General features: G+C 32.5%; 4 protein-coding genes and 1 long non-coding RNA gene across 7 annotated transcripts; 2 read left to right on the plus strand and 3 right to left on the minus strand.

Moving 5' to 3' along the window:
- The first annotated feature begins 162 nt into the window (after positions 1–162).
- On the plus strand, positions 163–3,249 carry LOC108827654 (actin-related protein 2). Its single transcript, XM_018601096.2, has 15 exons — positions 163–381; positions 662–772; positions 873–1,007; positions 1,088–1,159; positions 1,240–1,318; positions 1,441–1,490; positions 1,573–1,676; positions 1,761–1,829; positions 1,920–1,983; positions 2,214–2,282; positions 2,381–2,464; positions 2,545–2,603; positions 2,695–2,761; positions 2,836–2,919; positions 3,022–3,249. The coding sequence occupies exons 1-15, from the start codon at positions 340–342 to the stop codon at positions 3,100–3,102; spliced, it is 1,170 nt and encodes a 389-aa protein (XP_018456598.1). The 5' UTR covers positions 163–339; the 3' UTR covers positions 3,103–3,249.
- A 137-nt stretch (positions 3,250–3,386) lies between these two features.
- LOC108827656 (membrane-anchored ubiquitin-fold protein 4) lies at positions 3,387–4,944 on the minus strand. Of its 3 annotated transcripts, none has more exons than XM_018601101.2 (4): positions 4,705–4,942; positions 4,200–4,420; positions 3,698–3,868; positions 3,387–3,585 (listed from the first exon to the last, which is right to left on the minus strand). In XM_018601101.2, exons 2-4 carry the CDS (start codon positions 4,327–4,329, stop codon positions 3,578–3,580), a joined length of 309 nt encoding a protein of 102 aa, XP_018456603.1. In that variant the 5' UTR covers positions 4,330–4,420; positions 4,705–4,942; the 3' UTR covers positions 3,387–3,577. The 3 variants fall into 3 exon arrangements, with proteins under 3 accessions (XP_018456603.1, XP_018456602.1, XP_018456601.1); XM_018601100.2 differs by having other exon boundaries at positions 3,387–3,590; XM_018601099.2 differs by having other exon boundaries at positions 3,387–3,868; positions 4,705–4,944.
- Positions 4,945–5,093: 149 nt separating this feature from the next.
- On the minus strand, positions 5,094–7,924 carry LOC108827653 (uncharacterized). Its single transcript, XM_018601095.2, has 8 exons — positions 7,765–7,924; positions 7,472–7,582; positions 7,052–7,299; positions 6,818–6,937; positions 6,551–6,701; positions 6,240–6,379; positions 6,110–6,145; positions 5,094–5,988 (listed from the first exon to the last, which is right to left on the minus strand). Exons 2-8 carry the CDS (start codon positions 7,545–7,547, stop codon positions 5,305–5,307), a joined length of 1,455 nt encoding a protein of 484 aa, XP_018456597.1. The 5' UTR covers positions 7,548–7,582; positions 7,765–7,924; the 3' UTR covers positions 5,094–5,304.
- Positions 7,925–10,714: 2,790 nt separating this feature from the next.
- LOC130499797 (uncharacterized) lies at positions 10,715–11,860 on the plus strand. Its single transcript, XR_008938662.1, has 2 exons — positions 10,715–11,182; positions 11,257–11,860. It is a non-coding gene; the product is annotated as an uncharacterized LOC130499797 (long non-coding RNA).
- A 1,614-nt stretch (positions 11,861–13,474) lies between these two features.
- LOC108826998 (agamous-like MADS-box protein AGL80) lies at positions 13,475–14,443 on the minus strand. Its single transcript, XM_018600336.1, has one exon. It carries the CDS (start codon positions 14,441–14,443, stop codon positions 13,475–13,477), a length of 969 nt encoding a protein of 322 aa, XP_018455838.1.
- Positions 14,444–18,702: the final 4,259 nt, after the last annotated feature.

The following is an 18,702-nucleotide window of genomic DNA, read 5'->3' on the forward strand; positions in this document are numbered from 1 at the left end:
ATCTCATTTTCTCATCTCGACTTGGATGAGATAAGAGAGAGAGAGAGAAGAGACGCCGTTAATATCCACTAACTGAAATACGTGACGTTTTTACGCAGAGTAAACGACGCACATTCCTGTAGAGAAATAAGAAAACGGCATTGAGCTGGTTTTGTTGAAAGATCAACAAGTGACCGGTCAGACAGAGCAAAGTGGAAGAAAGCAGAGAACAGTGATTCTTCTTCGCTTCGATTCCAAGACAAGTCTTCATCTTTATGTGATCGAAGATCTCTCTTTTCATTGTAATTCTATAGAAAGCTGAGATTTTTATTAAAATAGCGAGCATTTGAATCGGAGAAGATGGACAACAAAAACGTCGTCGTTTGCGACAACGGCACCGGCGTAAGCTTTCGCTATTATCTCTTGCTCTTCTTTCAGACTCCGATCGTTTGATCCCAAAAGCCCTTTACTTGAATTTGATAAAACAGGACACTTTCTTGCTGGGCTTCATTAAAAGTCTCACCTTAGTCCTTATCTAGAATTTGTTTTGGATCTTAGCTGTCTGAAAGTTAGCAAAAACTGAAACTTTGAGGTTCTTTGTGATGCGTTATGTTCTGCCTTTTTTCCTGGGAAGAACATCTTTATGTTTGAATATCTGAATGTTTCTGGCAATTTTTGTCAGTATGTGAAATGTGGATTTGCTGGAGAGAACTTCCCAACATCTGTTTTCCCTTGTGTCGTGGGAAGGCCGTTGCTTCGGTACGAAGAATCACTCATGGAGCAGCAACTCAAGGTTTGTATATATATGTGTGTGTGTCCTTTCTTCTCACAAGACTTGTAAAAAAAGGGTTTAGATATATACTTTGTTTTGGTTTTGTTTCATTTTATTTTAGGATATAGTTGTGGGGGAGACATGCGCTGAGCTCAGGCATCAGTTGGATATAAACTATCCTGTCCACAACGGTATTGTGCAGAACTGGGAAGATATGGAACATGTTTGGGATCATGCTTTCTACAACGAGTTGAAAGTACCTTCTCCAGGCTATTTTGATCTTCCTGCATTTGCTAGAATGACACTATTTAAAAACCCTTTTTGTTATTTGTTCAGATCAATCCATCGGATTGTAAGATATTGCTCACGGATCCACCACTTAACCCCTCCAAGAACCGCGAAAAAATGGTATTGATATATATAATTGTCAACTCTTGGTGGTGCCCAATTGATGGAGTAGTAAAACTGAATCAAGTTGGGTGAAACAGATTGAGACAATGTTCGAGAAGTACAATTTCGCAGGCGTTTTCATCCAAATCCAAGCCGTTTTGACTCTCTATGCTCAAGGTGCTTATGGAGATTCTTCTTCTTGAAGGTTTAGATTTTCTTTTGCGTGTGTGTTCTGTAGTCACCTGGAAAATAATGTAGGTATTTTTTAATATATTTCTTTTTATGTTGTCTTATCTCAGGTTTGTTAACTGGTCTGGTTATTGATTCTGGTGATGGTGTTACGCATGTGGTAAGCTTACAGAGACCTGTGATTTTCAAGACTGAGTTTGGCTTTATAAAGGCACTTAACAGTCATCATCTTTACATCTTAGGTTCCGGTGGTTGACGGCTATTCGTTTCCTCATCTTACCAAAAGAATGAATGTTGCTGGCAGACACATAACAGCATATCTTGTTGATCTCCTTTCTCGACGAGGGTGAGAAACCGCTTTCAGAATATGGACATTTTGATGATTAATATGAACTAAACCTGAATTAAAAGTGTGTGTGTGTGTTAACAGATATGCGATGAATAAAACGGCTGACTTTGAGACTGTTAGGGAAATCAAAGAGAAGCTCTGCTATATAAGGTATGCTAAGACTTTCTTCACAGTCTGAGTACATATGCATTACAAGAGTAGGCAATAAAAACTATTTTCTTGTTTCTTCTTCGTTTGCAGTTATGACTACAAGAGAGAGTATCAGCTTGGGCTTGAGACAACCATCCTTGTTAAGAATTATACTGTAAGTTCACTATCCTTGTATATACTATTATAAGCTAATAGGAATCTGAAGTTATGATAATTGAGCCTGTTGAGTTAATCGAAGATTTATTGCTACCTTTCTTTGTTTTTGTTGGCCCTTTTAGTCATTTGTTTGTAATGTCTTCTTTATAAGATATAAAGTTTCGTTTTTTTTTGTCATTGCAAGCGTAAAAAACTAAATCTGTTGTGTGTTTTTTGTACTGTGATAAGCTTCCAGACGGGAGGGTCATCAAAGTAGGCACTGAAAGATTCCAAGCACCTGAAGCTCTTTTCACACCGGTAAACCTTATGCACATCCCTTGCTAGTTTCTCAGAAGATCCTTAAAGAATCCTGGACTGATCACAGAACAAAACCTTGGCTCTTTTTCTTGTTACAGGAACTCATTGATGTTGAAGGTGATGGAATGGCAGACATGGTTTTCCGCTGTATTCAAGAGATGGATATTGATAACCGCATGACGGTAAGTGCGCATCTTAAAGATCCAAAACAAGAATAAAGATATTTTCTTAAACCCATTTCCTTTTTTTTTTTTAATCACAGCTCTACCAACACATAGTTTTAAGTGGAGGAAGCACCATGTATCCTGGATTACCTAGCCGGTTTGTGTGTTTTTTGTTTTGGTTATTTGTAATCCAACAAGAAGCTCGATGGTTTAATGTTTAATGGTCTTTGTGCTCTCTTTGTTTTCAGTCTTGAGAAAGAGATCCAGGATCGGTATCTTGATACGGTTCTTAAAGGAAACAGAGATGGTTTGAAGGTAGAGTATCCAGTTATGTTCATGATCTCATTGTCAAGTTTTATAACATTTGTTTTTTTCTTCTTGTCAATCAGAAACTCAGGTTGCGGATAGAGGATCCACCTAGAAGGAAACACATGGTATACCTCGGAGGTGCTGTTCTTGCAGGAATCATGAAGGTAAAAAGAAGCTCAATGCCTTCCTCTTTCGCAACTTGGAACCTTGTAGGATGTGAAATGATTGTTTAAGAGAAATGATTGTTGAATGGTGTTATGTTGCAGGACGCACCAGAGTTCTGGATCAATAGAGAGGACTACATGGAAGAAGGAATTGGTTGCTTGAATAAGATGAGCCAAGCTTGATCATAATAACACTCTTAAAACATCAACTTTTAAGTCTCTTGTTTTGTAGCATTCACCAACATTTGAAGATGTTTTAGTTGGATTCTCTAAGTTGATGTGTTAAACACATTTTCATTTCTTGATTAAATAAAAACAACTTTTCGTTTCTTTGCTTATTTTCCCGGTTTATTACTGGTTTGTGGGTTAGTGAAGGACCGGATAAAGATTTTTTGATACTAGTAGAGACAAAAAGGTCTTAGATGAACAGAACCATACAACAAAAACATGTTGCAGAGTTCTAAATGTAAAATTGAACTCTTCTATATATATAATTAAGGAGTTTTCATCACAATGCAAGAGAAAAAGATTCAATAGCCCCAGTTTTGTAAAGCCACTGATGAAGCTTTCTTTTGAACTTCTGATGAATACATAATATTGAACTCATTATCACATAATGATACATGAGCAAAAGCTTCTCTGTGGGACTTCTTCCTCTTCAATTTTCTTCTCTACAACAAGAAACCAATGATATTAGGAGATTTTATCTTTCAAGAACTCACAAACCATTCATTCCACAAAAACAAGATTGTAATAAGAAAACCAAGAGAACAAAGACCTGGTCTTGCTTTTGTTGGAGCGGGTTGCACGACAACATGCATTGTGATGACTGATTTAGGGAGATCATCAAATGGAGCTTTGCACTGTGCAACAGTTTTACCGCTCTCCAAAATCTTACCAGCGTTTATCAGCTTGATGTCATTAGCTGTTCTTGGAACAATCTTCTTGTCTGAACAACAAACAGATCCAAAAGCCCAAACTCCATTATTAGGACTCAGTAGGAATAAAAGTGTGACAAATGAAAGATTTGTTAAATGCAGAAGAGTAAGACTATGAAAGTGTGTTGAGAGAATTAGAACCGTCTTAGTCCTAGAGTCTACAGAGAGCTGTTTGGTAGGGTAAAGAGTCTAAAGACAAGTGATTAGTAATACACTTAGATCTCTATCACTAGCCTAGACTTATGTAAGGAACTTAAAACAATGGATGAAGCAAACACAGAACACTTACTAAACACCAAATCTAAAGCAATTTGTACCAACCAATGACTTCTAAGCTCTCACCTTTGGGCCACTCGGAGAGGATTCTCTCCTTGAGCATTGAGACTGTGGCGGTTGGAGAGTAATGAAACGGGCCAACATCTGAACCGTCATATAACCGGAATTTAAGTTCCACCAAATCTTCTTCCGGCATTTGATTTCTCTTTTTATCTCCCAAAGGAACAGAAACTTTCAGCAGAACTAATCCACCCAAAATTGAGACTTCAAGCTATACACAACTTTTCCTGTAATAATAGAAAAGAAAGATGGTCAAAATCTGAAGGCATCAGTTACAAAACTGAAACTTCAGCTATTGTCAAAATCAAGAGCCTTGGACCATAGAAGAGCAAGCGTTCAATCAAATTAATAACAAAACAAAAAAAAAAAGATTGTGCCAAAAAAATAATCAAAACTTTGAACTCATCACTTATGTCCTAAACCCTTCAGACAAAACACAAAAATATGTTTGGTCGAACTAGACATTCACATCAAGATCCAATAAAAAAAGGAGGAGAATGGTACACTAAACCTTAAGATGATAGAGAGAGGAGAGAGAGAGATTCAGTAAGCTAGGCAATAGTCGGCAAATGTTTCTGGGGGAGGGTTCACTAGGGTTTACGTCTTGAGACTGCGAGATGGAGAGAGGAGCCCCTTTAAAAAGGGTTATAACGACCGTCTAGTCTTGGACGTGTATTGCTCTCTGCTGCTTATCCCAAACTTTCTCTGTTATTTCGTCATGTTGCCGCGTTACAGGGAATCTCTGACGAGTAGAGAAGAAAGATAAAGACAAGAAAATGTGGAAAAGCATGCTTCTTTTTATTTAATTAATCAAAGATAAAACCTTTCGGCGTTTTGACCAGACAGCTAAACGAATCTTCCAAGTTTCAGAGACAAGATAATTGGAGAGTCTATAGAAAATCTTCACAGTAAAAAAAGTTTTTTTTTTTTTTTTTTGGCTTAAGTTTCACAGACAAAATGACCCAAGGATATGTGCAGAAGAAGCATATGGTTAGACTTGCACATTTTCAAATCCTATCAAACACACCATTAGTACTGTACTTTTTAACAACACCAAGAAAAGGTGAGCCTTTTAGCTCTCTTAACCCTAACAAAATACATTCTTCTTCTTCTACTGCCGAGTAACAGGTGTCATAGAGGACGGTGAGTTGGTAGTTCCATAGAAACCATCTTGTCCCTGAAACTTTTGGTATGGATTATCTGATGGAGCAGAGGTTGTTGGAAGCGAGGTGAGCCCAGGAATCCAAGGACCTTGTTGTTGTTGTTGTTGTTGAGTGGTTGCTATGCTGTAGCTGAATGGTGTGGAGTTTACAGGACCAGGAGGCTGTAACGGCTGCAAGAACTGAGGCTGAAGCTGGAATGCTGGTGGTGGTGGTGGAGGACTGGTGGTGGCTGAGGATGTGTTCTGTTGGAGATAGGACTGGTCAAGGTTTTGAAGCTTGGGCCGTTTCTCTGGCGGGTAAGCGTCGGATGGTGGTGTTTCTGTTACAGTAGGTGGGTTGTTTCCGATGATTCCTTCGGAGGCAAAGGAGGAGAGAACGTAGGAGAGCATCTCGGCTGAGGAGGTTGAAGCAGTTAGCTTAGCTACCATTGCTGCAGCTTCAGTTTTTCTTGGGTCTACTACCACTGACTGAGTTGGTGGGTTCGAGGCAAACATAACCGGTGCAGATGCAGTGAATGAAACTTTGACGACTTCTTTCGACTCTTCTTCTGTAGCAGGAGGGTGTGAACTACTGCCATGGTTTATAAGCTGTTTGCAGAGATCACCAGTTCGGTCTGATTGAAACCGAGCAAGCTGAAAACAGTAGTAGCACAATGGATATCAATTCAACTAGCGTAAAGACAAGGCAACATTCTGTTTTTAAAAAATCAAGCAAGAAGATTCCTATTCAGATTTGTTAGTACAAAGGTCAAACCTGAAGGTGGTTACGGACTTGCTCCAGCTTGACTTCCTGGTAAGTAAAAAAAAACAATCAAGATGAGGTTTTTGGCAGTATCAATCAACCAATGATATTTTTGGTAGCAGTTGTAGAAAAAGTAAGAAACCTGTTCTTGTAAAGCCTCTCTCAAATGAGAGATAAGACTAGTTCTGGACGTTTCCATTGCCACTAGCTGTACGATGCAGTCTCTCAGTATGGTATGTTGTCCCTGCACCTCCTTTACAACCGCAGGGCCAGGGGTGTGTCCTGTTTAAAGTAACATTCAACAAGTGATGTAATGAAACAACGTTTATGTATGCTTGAAAAAACTATTTAAAGATTCTGGTTCTAATACAAAAGGGTGTGTAAGCAAGCGAATAGAGTTGTAAGAACAGACGAATGTGGAAATACGCAGTAGCAAATGGATGGTGATGATACCTGAACTAAGATCTCTGTCAACCTCCTGAGCAGCTTTCTCAAGGTAACCCACAACATTAGTACATTTTCCAACAATATCATGCTCATCAATCTGAACTCCGTGAAGAGCTTCAACAGCAGACACTACTCTCTCCAGCGGAGCTACCTGTTTCTGTTGAACAGATTACAATGAGAATTACCAAAGCTTATCACGTTGCTAACTCAGAAGAACTCCGAAGCATAAATGATGAATTAACGGTGGAGTGACAAATGAACTCTCACACTTACAAGCTTAAGCGGCACGAGCGCAACGTTTCTGGTTCCGTTTTCAGGCAGCTTTCTCAGAACCTCTTCTTTGAGAATCTGTCCACTAGATCCAAAAACCTTCCTTTCTTCCCATATATTAACCTTGAAGAGAAAACTTATATGTCAAAACTCCTAAACTAACAATTTACACCTCGAGACACTTTAGATATATTCATAGAAAGTGGTTTGATAAAAAAGTGAAACTCTCTTACGTACCAAACGAAGTGCAGATTTTTTTTCAGAGTCGTCACCATTTTGAATCACATCACGAAGAGCCTCAGGGAGCACGTTCCAGAACTCGCCTACAAACTCTGCACCTCTTCGCCTGCTGTTCTGCAAGATATCATTCGCAAGGTACAAGTATGCCAACCGCTGCTCGCGCGGGGAGCAGTGAAACTGCCTCCCCCATGTTTCCACAACATGTTTCGCCTTGTTCATGTGAAAGATACACCAATGCGATAAAGCTAGATACTGTCAAGGAGAGAGACACACGATGCAAAGCCGAAATAAAAGAAACCACAACACATGATAGCTAGCAAGTTAAACGAGTTCAGAGGTATATAAGAACTCTAAACCATTGAAAGTAGAGAGCTTTATCACAGATAAACGAGAAACCGATACAATAGAAAAGGATACTCTCTATGCTTGCTTGAGAGCTGTTGAGTTTGGCAAGCTTCTCAGCTAATACCTGAGCATTAAACGAACTACCCATTGCTCCACAAGCTCAAAGACAGCACCTTTACGAGTCTAGAGACAAAACAACAAGTCAGAAACCCTAAATTCATTTACTTTTAAATGCATAATCGAGACAATGAATTATTATTAGAAACAGAACACAGAACTAGAAAGTGGTTTCAGACATCAAAACCGGTTTTAAAAAACCCTAATGTCCGAGAGGTAAACGCGAGGATGAAATTGAGAGGATTTACAGAGCAGGAAAGCTGGAGACTGTCGTTGCGGTGAGGCTCGGGTAGGAAAAAATCACGGCGATGATACGGCGTTGATCTTGCTCATTTTTCAGAGTCGTCTCCAAGATCAGCCGGAGAAGTTGAGCAGTTGAAGCAAAAACTTGGAAACGACCACCGTCGGATTTTTCTACTCGCTTTGGTGTCATTATTGGGTCTAAGCCCATGTTTTTGAACAAAACAATGGTGTATGTCTAATGGGCTACTTATTATCTATAAAAAGCCTAGTATAATATACGACGTAGGGTAAAATAACCGAAGCCATACACCGGTCCAATACCCAAATGGTCACATATTTTCGGTATATATTTACAAATTTTTAATACTGTATATCTAAAATTTAAAAATTTAAACCATAATTTATATTTATTTTTTTCTAACGAAAAATCGTGCTGACCTGATAACTAGATCTCAATGTGATAAAGTAGTTTTTTTTTTGTGATAAAGTAGTTAGGATGATTAAATTGTGAAAGTTTGAATATCATGTTAACCCGGAGTCGGGTTAGTTTTTGGCCTTGTTCGGAAACTCGTTAGGCGCTACGCGTGCGCTCGGGTTGGGCCTAGCGCCTAACGGAAAAATCGGGATTTAATCGGGGAGTAATCGGGGATTTATTTTACAGGTTTATTTTATTTTAAAAATAAATGTATGTACAAATAATAGTTTGCGTAACAAAATGCAAATGTTACTGGCGGTCTAGTGGTATATTCATTGATAGTAAACGCAGTGGCTCCGGGTTCGACACGCCTAACTGTCAGTTTTGTTTTTTTTTTATATTTTCATTAATGAGTGGCAGTTTCGTAATTACCTCTTCGTCTTCATATTAGGGGTTTCACGATTCTGCAACTTTTTTCTGCGGCCGCCATGGATTTTCTTCATAGATTCTTTATTTTTTGTGCGTTTTAGTTGTTTTTTTACACATCAAGACTATAGATTTACCGATAGTAATCGATATTGAACCTCAAAATCGCAAAACACATTTTTTTTTTTGCATTATACCGCATAACTATCCGATTGATAGCAAATCGCCACGGACTGGAGCCGCATCACGTTTACTCGCCGGATAATCGGTCCTCCGCGCCGTGTTTTAGAACAAAGGTTTTTGGTATCATCCTTCTAGAAGATTAGTTGGATTTCGATATGCATACACACGCCAAATATCATAGTAACTAGATGATAACCCGCGCCTTGCGTGGGGTGAACTTTTTTTTAAATACATATGTTGTATCTAAATAAATAATAATTTTTTTTGTTATCAATAATTTTTTTTCTATTTGATTAGGGATGACATATGGGTAGGTATCATTTGGTTTGGTTAGGTTCGGTTTGGATCTTTGCAAATTTGGTTCGAATCTTTATATGTTCGGTTTGGTTTTAGATTCAGATAACCCATTTAATTTTTTAAAAACTTAAAGTTCATATATACTTTAAATTTCTCAAAACATAAAAATAAAGATAATATGTTACATATAAATTTGAATAATGTATACCAAAATACTTAAATTTAACATAAAAATTGGTTTAACTTAAATATTTGGATAGAAAATGAATAGATATTTTCAGTATTTTGGTATTTTGAGTAATGTTTAGTTATTTTAAATATATAATTTTTACTATTTTTATATATTTCTAAATATTTTGGACAATTTAAAAACATCTTAAGTATTTTGTTTATTTCTTTGAGATATTAATTTTTAAAAATAATATATTTAAGTATATAAATTTGATTCGAATATACTCGGATACCCAAAATATTTTGGTCCGAATTGGGTTCGGTTCTGGTTTAGATACCAAAATTTTAAACATGTTCAGATATCTAACCAAATTGATTAAAGTTCTATACAATTTTGTAGATTAGATTTGGTTCGGTTATTTGGATTCGGATTTTTTTCCCAACCATATATTTTTTTATTGTAACCAAATTTTAAATGAAAGTGACGATGGTTCATAATGATTTTGGGTATGCAACAATTTTTAAACCAAAACACTTTCTTTTATGTACGTGATTTATTTAGTTAATCATTAAAAAATGTTCAAGACCTATTAAAAACGATAGGCTGAAGTGAAAAAAAGTTACTATTGATCACAAAATTTTCAATGTGAGGCTTGTACCATTTTTAGTAATTTATAATCGTTTTAAAAAATTCGAAATACAACATATAAGAAAAAATATAATTTTGTTTATTATATGCTTAATGTGATTGTTTAATTTATTTTAACAAATAAAATTAAACGAAAAGTATAGAGGATAAAAAATTATTATCAAATCTTTATTATTCATAATCATTAATGGTGATATATATGTCAATCATATTAGGAAGTTCCGTAGCTTTTATTTAAGGAAACAACAGAGAATATTATTTTGTATATTAATAATTGATTTAATAGTTATTTAATAAAAACTATAATATATGTGTAGATGGACCAACTTATTTCTCTAACAATCCTCAGAATAATTCTCATGATGACACGTGGCTACCAAACAATGTTGCAATGTTCCAAGATTAATATATAGGGGATCCGGAGTCGGACTAGTCTTTGGTGTTATCCTTGTGAGATTGGTTGGATTTGGGTCTATCTACATACAAATGTCATTCATATTGAATATACAGTAAGATATCTCACTCTATAGAATGTATCTAATGCAAATTATTTCTTACTTTCTATTGAATATAGTAAGATATCTCACTCTGTAGAATGTATCTAATACAAATTATTTTTTACTTTTTATTGAATATAGTAAGATATCTCACACTATAGAATGTATCTAATACATAATATAGTAAGATATCTAATACAGATTATTTTCAAAATTCATTTATCTTTTCCTGCAGTTGGTGTAACATACCACTTTGGTGCACCCATGCACTGAACCTTCGAATCCCCCTATATAAGGACCCTGTTTCCACAGTGAAAAACCCAAGGAAAATATGGATGACTATTTGTTTCAGTTTCAACCCTCTGTTTAAGGAGCTGGCATTGGTTGCTCATTGTTCTTCCTCCTTAACACTCTCGAACCCTCAGCCCATTTAATAGCCTTAGCAACAGCTCCTTTAAAACCTTCTTATTCTTCATTTTCTACTCCTCGCCTATATTGAATGTTCTTTTTGTTCTCTTTTCTCGCCATGAACTAAACTAAGTCATCTAGAGCGTCCACTACTTCTCTTATTGTTGTCCTAGTGTTTGCTTTTTTCTCTCAGACACATATATGCCAATATAAGAGCTCTTCTCATGGCTTCTTCCATGCCCCCGAGTATGCTAAAAGCGGGGAACTCACACTCTGATATTAATAGCTTTGCAATTGGTGATATGTTGGAGCCCATCACTTGGTGCAAACCTATTAGGGACGCATCATTGGGTTCAAAACGTGTACTTGTACAATGGGTGATGCATTGAATAATATTACCTTTTTTAGTATCAGCACCATGCTAACAGTTTTGTTTTTTTTTTTTGTATAGACTTTACCATTCAAGAACAACTACATGAGGAAGATTTTAGATCCGATGCTAACAATATAAAGTCTTGGTATGGAAGAATCCCCGAGAGAAGCTCTTATCTTGGCATTTATGTGTCTATGAGAAGAAGCAAACTCTAGACCAATGATCAGCGAAGTACTGGACGCTCTATATGACCTAGTTAAGTGGCCAGAAAAGAGAAGAAAAAGAGCATTCAACATGGGCGAGGAGTAGAGTGGGGAGGGGGAAGAAAGTGGACGTCACAGTGACCTCACCGACAGAGACGATGAGGTTGTCGAATGTTATTGATGTAGATGAAGAAAAAGAAGAAAATGAAGATTTTGATAAAGAAAAAGCTGTTGTTGAGGCTATATAATGGGCTGAGGGTTGAAGAACGTTGAGGAGGAAGAAGAACAGAGGGTTGAAATTGAACAAATGTTTTATATGTATTTACTTATTAGTTGTGTTTTTTTTTGTTAAAGGCCTTACTTATTAGTTATGTTTCTTGGCTATAATAATAGTTTCATGTCGAGAAAACTCACATCAGGCATTGGTTGAATGTAATATTGGCGTTTCATTGTTGGCGAAAACTAAAAGATTTTAATGATTTCATAATCTATATTATTAAAACTACTACATTTAGGAATTGTTTGAAAATAGAAAATATCAATATAAAAAAATATAATGTTGTTTGCAAACATTATAACAATACGTTAAAAAAAATAATGGACTTATGTTATCATGAAAATTGAAAATCTATTATATTATGAGAAACTATATATCTGAATCAGCTTTAAAATATACGAAAATAACTCAATCTAATTATCTAAAAACATATTTTGTCTAAATTAATCATAAAATAAAACTTAAACTATATACACATATTTCAAATCAAAATAATAATTTAAAATTGATTTCTATCAAAAATTAATTTTTACTAAAAAAATTTCTAATAACCGTTATAATTTTTTTTCAATATATATAAAAATAGAATACAAAATCCAATTTCGAATACCAGATTAAATTATGGTTTTATATTTCACATAAGATTATAAAAATATAATATATGTTATTATTTATATGATAGTACATATAAAATATTATTAATTGTATGCATAATTAATTATATGATGGTACATATAAAATACAATTAACTATATAATGACAAATACCAGTGACATAAAAAACAAATAACAACATATTTTTGAAAAAAAAAATATTTGTACGAATATGCGGATCAAAGTTTAGTTTGTATTCAAACAAGTTTCATCATAAGAAAATCAAATACAATGAATGTCATTGATAAACAAACTAAAACTGAAAGTGGATATTCTTTTGTGGGATAAATTTATTTCAAATATCATTCCATTTCATCAAAAAATTGCCAGTTACAATGGATTCATTAAAAAATAATTTGACAAAGGGAATAAATCAAACTTTTAAATTAAATCCATAAATTCCGTTTTCTTAATGGATAAATAAATTCTTTGTAAAATTTATCAATTTTTTAATCTCTAAAAGGTTAAACGTACATGAATTGATAAGAAGCCTGGAATTCACCATTCAAAACTGCTAAGCGCTTCTTTCTATTTAGTTATTGTCCTGGGATGTACCTAACTAGTTCATTTATAAATCCGTTGTTTCGTCAATGAATCGCCATTATCTGCAAACTATAATCAGTGATTTTGTCGTGTTTTTTACAAAATTCAATAAAATGTCATAATGAACATACTTTTAGGTCCGCTTGATATAATTCAGATTACAAGGCTCAGCAGAAATATTGTAAAAAATGTTTGTACAGAAGGTGAGTCCATCATAAGTAAAACCCAAAAATGCATGCATATGATCTGTTGCTGGCTATCATCATTTTCTTACTTTCCACCTTTTCTCTTGATATTTAAAAGATAATTTTTTTATTTTTTTTTTAACTTTTCATAATCATTATTAACATTTATAATAATATATTAATATACTAAATCGAACAAAAGCTTTTCTTTTATTTTATTTTCTTTTGCGAAGGCAGCATGAGACACTACCTAGGCATTTGACAACATTATAACATCAATAATATGAAAAAAAGAAGAATATTTTGTGAATAAAAACTAGAAAACACAAATCCAATAACGTTTAACATCAAATAAAACGACAACACAAAGAAAACACGTGAGAATAATCATAGCTTTGTCTTTTTATCATAATGTGAACGTCGTCACTCCAAACCTTAACGGAACCAAATATTATTGGTAGGGTTTTGAGTTGTAGCATCAGGTGGGACACTGCCTGAGGTGGCCGGTGGAGGAACAGCAGAGGATTCACCTGGGAACAACTGCAGCTGCTGCGGAGCAGTGGAAGATTCACCACGGAACCACCGCGGCTGCTGAGGCTGGTGATGGTGAGTCTGATGGTAGTGATGGGCATTCCCCATAAATGGAAACCCCATTTGGTTAGCAGCATAACCCATGTTCATCATCTCCAAAGACTGGCTCTGGTTACGAGCTTGCTCATAGAATCTAAGAGCATATGGAGCATATGGTTGATGAAACTGCTGCTGATTCTGAGGAAAAAGGGACATCTGATTAAACAAAGATGCACCAGCAGCAGCAGATGAGGAAGAAGAACCCAACCCATGGACAGTAGTGGCTGGAGCAGTAGCCGCAACAACATTGGAGGATTCGCCGATCTCTACATCTGAACCTCCTTCTAAAATCTGAATCCTGCGATTAAGACTGTTACGATACTGGTCAACAAGATAACCTAGATCGTTAAGATCCCTGACTAGACTAGGATCATTATGACCCCCGGCTGGAATAGTTAACTGTCCCATCTGAAGAAATCGATACATGTCTTCTGTAAGTTTAACCTCCCTGTTGTCCTTCTTCTGCTTACGCATAAGCTTATCGGCTTTGGTTATCCTCTGTTGGATAAACTCCCGTTGATTGACCATATTATTGTGGCGGTCAATTTCCGGCAAGTTCCGGAAAGCAGCAATCACTTGGTTCATACCCTCAACGGAGGGCCACACCTCAGGAGTAGGATCGTAGGGACTGTAAATGATAGCCCCAGCATTAATCCCACATAAAGTAGATATCTCATGCACTTTTTTGAGCAAACCCCTCTTCCTTTTTTTGTAGGTTGCTTTTCTCAAGGAGTTATTGACGATGAAAGCAAGTTTCACCTTCTTTCTCGCCATGGTATTTGTTGTGTTTTGAGTTTAGGGATGTGTATGTCTTATATAGTGAAGGGAGGGCTATGGAAAATTTATCTTTTTAAGTAAGAAATATATATAGATTTATAAAGTAAAAAAAACAGAAAAAATAATCACCTGCCGGTAAAAGTGTGATTCATATATTTGTCGACTATTCTGTCAAATATATATATATATATATATTTGACAGAATAGTCGACAAATATATGAATCACATTTTTACCGGCCGGTAATATTATTGAAAGTTTCAATAATTATAATTCAGTCGGCATTATATTTATGGATAGAAATATTATTGAAAACCAAATCTTAGAAGTTATCCCAAATATTTGCAATAATTTGTTTTAAAGTAACCATATAATTTTTGTAAACACAGTTTATATGACCCTAAAAAGATTAAATAGAAATAAAAGTAAAATAAAAAATAAATTTATAAAATAAAAATTAAAATAAAAATAAAAATAAAAATTAAAATAATAATAATAATAATAATAATAAAATTAAAAAATAAAATAAAATAAAATAAAAGTAAAAAAATAAAATAAAAATAAAAATAAAATAAAATAAAATAAAATAATAAATAATAAAAATAGAGAAAAAAATAGAAATGGTTTATATGAACTTATTGCATAAGGTATAATACAATAAAATAAATAAATCATAATTTTTAGTTATAACTAATGAATCCCAAAAAATATTTTTTTTAAGTAGAGAATATATTGTAGATTTATGACTAGCAAAAACGAACAAAAATATTAATTTCCAGTCTATAAAGATGTGATTAATATTTTTATTGACTGTGATTAATACTTTTTTCCTTTTCCTACTAGTTATAAGTCTAAAAATATTTTTTTGGGGTTCATTAGTTATAATTAAAAATTATGATTAATTATTTTATTGTATTATACACTTATATAATAAGTTCATATAACCCTTTTCTCTATTTCTCTATTTTTAATTTATGTTATATTTCTATTACTTTTTAGGTACATATAAACTGTATTTGAAAAAAATTGTATGGTTATTTTAAATCATTGCAAGTATTTGAGAAAATTTATAAGATTTGGTTTTAAATAATATTTGTAAATTTTATTATAATTCAAGTAAATAACTAAAATACATATACATTTCTTTTTAAAACAAATATCGTTATAACATTTTGTAATACTATATAATATTCAAAATAGTTATATTTCCCAAAAAGATAGAATATCTGAATGGATTTTATTACATTGTATTTGCTATGATCTATACATAAATACATGTATATATTAGTAAATTGATAAATCTAGAATCTGCTTCTATAAATAAAGTATTATGTTAAATAATTTAAGAGTTACCAGTATTTTTTCTACTAAATACAATTCCCTAATATTTCTTTTTTTTTTGAATTTTTTTCCCTAATATTTCTTATTCCTACTAAAGAAACGCGTTTCTTATTATTATTTTGCAGAATACAGATTATAGATTTGGCCAATTGATTAATAGATACCTGCATTTATGTATTGATACTAAGAAATGCAATGCAATCAAATCTTATACAATTTATTTTTACTATTAAAATATTTTCTTCTTTAGAAAAGAATAAAAAGTAAAATATTTCTCTTGCAAACGAAACTACAACACAAAATCTATAGTCTTTATGTAGTTTTGCAGTGATCAAAATATATGTCATGCCTAAATATAATTAATTGTTACAAAATATGATTCAAAGTAGATTCATATGGTTTGATGTAAATAATCCAAAGTAACTATACAATTTAATGAATTCAATTGTAGTTTTGTAAATAATGACAACAATTTTAATGTTTTCTTATAAAATAAAAACCAAAATAATTATATAAAAAAATTTCGAACTAGGGATTTTAAGATATAACATTCAAACTAACAAACAAAATTCAACTCAACTTTTGTAGTTATTTTGTAAAATTCGTCAAATCCAATACATGTAAATGAAATATACTGAAATATATATTTCAAAACAAAACGATGATAATGTTCATAACAGTGATATTTTAAATAAAATAAATAGATACATGTAATTAAGGGTTAATCAAAATTAATTATGAAAATTCTTGAAGTCAATATGTTTTAAAAGCATGCCAAAGATTTGAAGTTTTTTTTTTTTCGGGTTTATTATGCTATTAGAAACAACGAGAAACATTACATAGATGATATTACAGCTGATCATTCTACCTGCCTTATAAGAATTCATGTCTGACTGCATCACCCTGAGCCGCCCTATGAGATCCATTCCTGACAGTATTCCTTGCGCCATGCTAAAGATCCCTTGTAAGACTTGTCTCCAATATTCTGCATAATTCGCCTTCTACGGAAATTGAAACCCAGACCTCCTGGTGTAGAAATTGCGTCGCCTGGGATTCGAACCCCAGACTTGGGTGTAAAAGCCTTTAAACCTTGACCACTAGGCCACGGTGCTTCCACAACCAAAGATTTGAAGTTAGACAAAGAAAATTAAATGTCAAATTCTGTATACTGGTTGAACATCTTCTTGATTTGTAGAGATTAATTTAGTGAATTTTAATAACTTGCATGAAAATTTAATGAAAGTCTTTGTAACAAGTTTTTCTTTTCAAATCTTTAAGAAAAACATTTTCACTTAACTGTTTTAAACGTAATAAAAATAAAGTTTACCTTTCACTTGATCTTGACGATGATAATCTCTCTATGTTTTCTTTGGATTTATAATCGTAACATAGATTTCTGAAGAGTTATATAATGCTTTCGTTATAAAAAAATGAAACGTGTCATTATTTTTATCCACCAACATAGTCCAATATTAAATTTGTAAAAAACTTTAGGTAACTATTATATTTTTACTATTTTAACGTAGTCAAACAATATTTGAATACAATCTCCGTATCAGCAGTATAATTATATTTTTATTTTATGGTAATACAATACTAGAATAATCTATATTTAAAACAGTTTTTGATATAAATAAATAAACTTTTATAATATTTAAGATTAACACAACATTAAAAATTGAAATACAATAAGGCACCATCAATCAATTTATTTTTAGACACATATTGAAAGATCTGATTTATTAATTAACAAAAAAACATGTTTAACCATTATTTTACATAAAACTGTTGTGATTAATTTTATGCTCAAATCTTTATTTACTTTGGATCCTAATGAAAATATATTAAATAATTGATTTATAATTATTTATTTATTATCTGTTTTATTTTGTTTAATTTTGCATACATATTTATTTATAGAAACATATTTAGAGATCTGATTTACTCGTTAACAAATAAAACATGTTTAGCAATTTTTTTATAAAAAATATTTGTAATTAATATTAACTTAAATTTTTATTTATTTTGAATCATTGTAAAGATATATTTAATATTTAATATTTATTTATTATTGTATGTTTAACTATCTTGAAATTATATGTGCATATATATATAGATAGATTTATATACATGTATATATGCCAAAATTAATATATTAAAAATAATAATATTTATGCTTATATATTATTATTATTATTTTAGATTGTATGTTATGTATATAATTTGAGATTGTTTTTTTATAAAGAAACAAAAATTGAAATTTATCTTTAACTAATTTCTAGGTACATATAATATATTTAAACAAGTGAAGTTTTAGTTCATTTTTTGAACAAAACTTATAATATTTATTTTTGAACAAAACTTTTAGTATTTCATGTAACATCTCATGGAACATCATCAGCAGATATATAATCTGAAGTAGTAAATAACAGTCCACATGATTACGTACAGTAGAACATTATGAATGTTTTGAATCTTACAAAATTTATAGTTCAAATTCTCATTACAAATATAAATTTAGTTTAATGAATATTAACAAACGATGTAACTTGATATCTGAAAAGATAAAAATGCAAGTTTGTTAGCAGTAACTCGATGGCCAACATTCCTTAGGTTCATGTTATAATTTTAATTAGCATCATTTTCTATAATCTATATTTTATAAGCATACAAAACAATATTGTTATCGAAGACAATTATTGTACTTAGAGATATTCTACATAAAATTTAAAGTTATGTATAATATGTAGTATCTAATACATGTATGTATTACATATATTTCTTACCTTTGAAAAAATTAATATGTATATTTTAAATTTCTTAACACAAGCATTTTAAATATAATACATGTGTTAGAAAAGAATTAATATGTATATTTTAAATTTCTTAAGATTTTACTCATCATTTTATAATATA

The sequence above is a fragment of the Raphanus sativus genome, chromosome 9 (assembly GCF_000801105.2).
Source record: "Raphanus sativus cultivar WK10039 chromosome 9, ASM80110v3, whole genome shotgun sequence".
Classification (NCBI taxonomy): Eukaryota; Viridiplantae; Streptophyta; class Magnoliopsida; order Brassicales; family Brassicaceae; genus Raphanus; species Raphanus sativus.

What these genes read in the sequence shown, in the direction of transcription:
- LOC108827653 (XM_018601095.2), bottom strand. Translation starts at nt 7,547, where the DNA reads ATGGGTAGTTCGTTTAATGCTCAGGTATTAGCTGAGAAGCTTGCCAAA. An exon ending in CGCTCGTGCCGCTTAAGCTT is followed by an intron (nt 6,702 to 6,817) that starts GTAAGTGTGAGA and finishes TCTGTTCAACAG; the next exon opens with AAACAGGTAGCTCCGCTGGA. An exon ending in TGACAGAGATCTTAGTTCAG is followed by an intron (nt 6,380 to 6,550) that starts GTATCATCACCA and finishes TACTTTAAACAG; the next exon opens with GACACACCCCTGGCCCTGCG.
- LOC108826998 (XM_018600336.1), bottom strand. Translation starts at nt 14,443, where the DNA reads ATGGCGAGAAAGAAGGTGAAACTTGCTTTCATCGTCAATAACTCCTTG.
- LOC108827654 (XM_018601096.2), top strand. Translation starts at nt 340, where the DNA reads ATGGACAACAAAAACGTCGTCGTTTGCGACAACGGCACCGGC. An exon ending in TTTGACTCTCTATGCTCAAG is followed by an intron (nt 1,319 to 1,440) that starts GTGCTTATGGAG and finishes GTCTTATCTCAG; the next exon opens with GTTTGTTAACTGGTCTGGTT. An exon ending in TCCTTGTTAAGAATTATACT is followed by an intron (nt 1,984 to 2,213) that starts GTAAGTTCACTA and finishes TACTGTGATAAG; the next exon opens with CTTCCAGACGGGAGGGTCAT.
- LOC108827656 (XM_018601099.2), bottom strand. Translation starts at nt 4,329, where the DNA reads ATGCCGGAAGAAGATTTGGTGGAACTTAAATTCCGGTTATATGACGGT. An exon ending in CCTCTCCGAGTGGCCCAAAG is followed by an intron (nt 3,869 to 4,199) that starts GTGAGAGCTTAG and finishes TTTGTTGTTCAG; the next exon opens with ACAAGAAGATTGTTCCAAGA.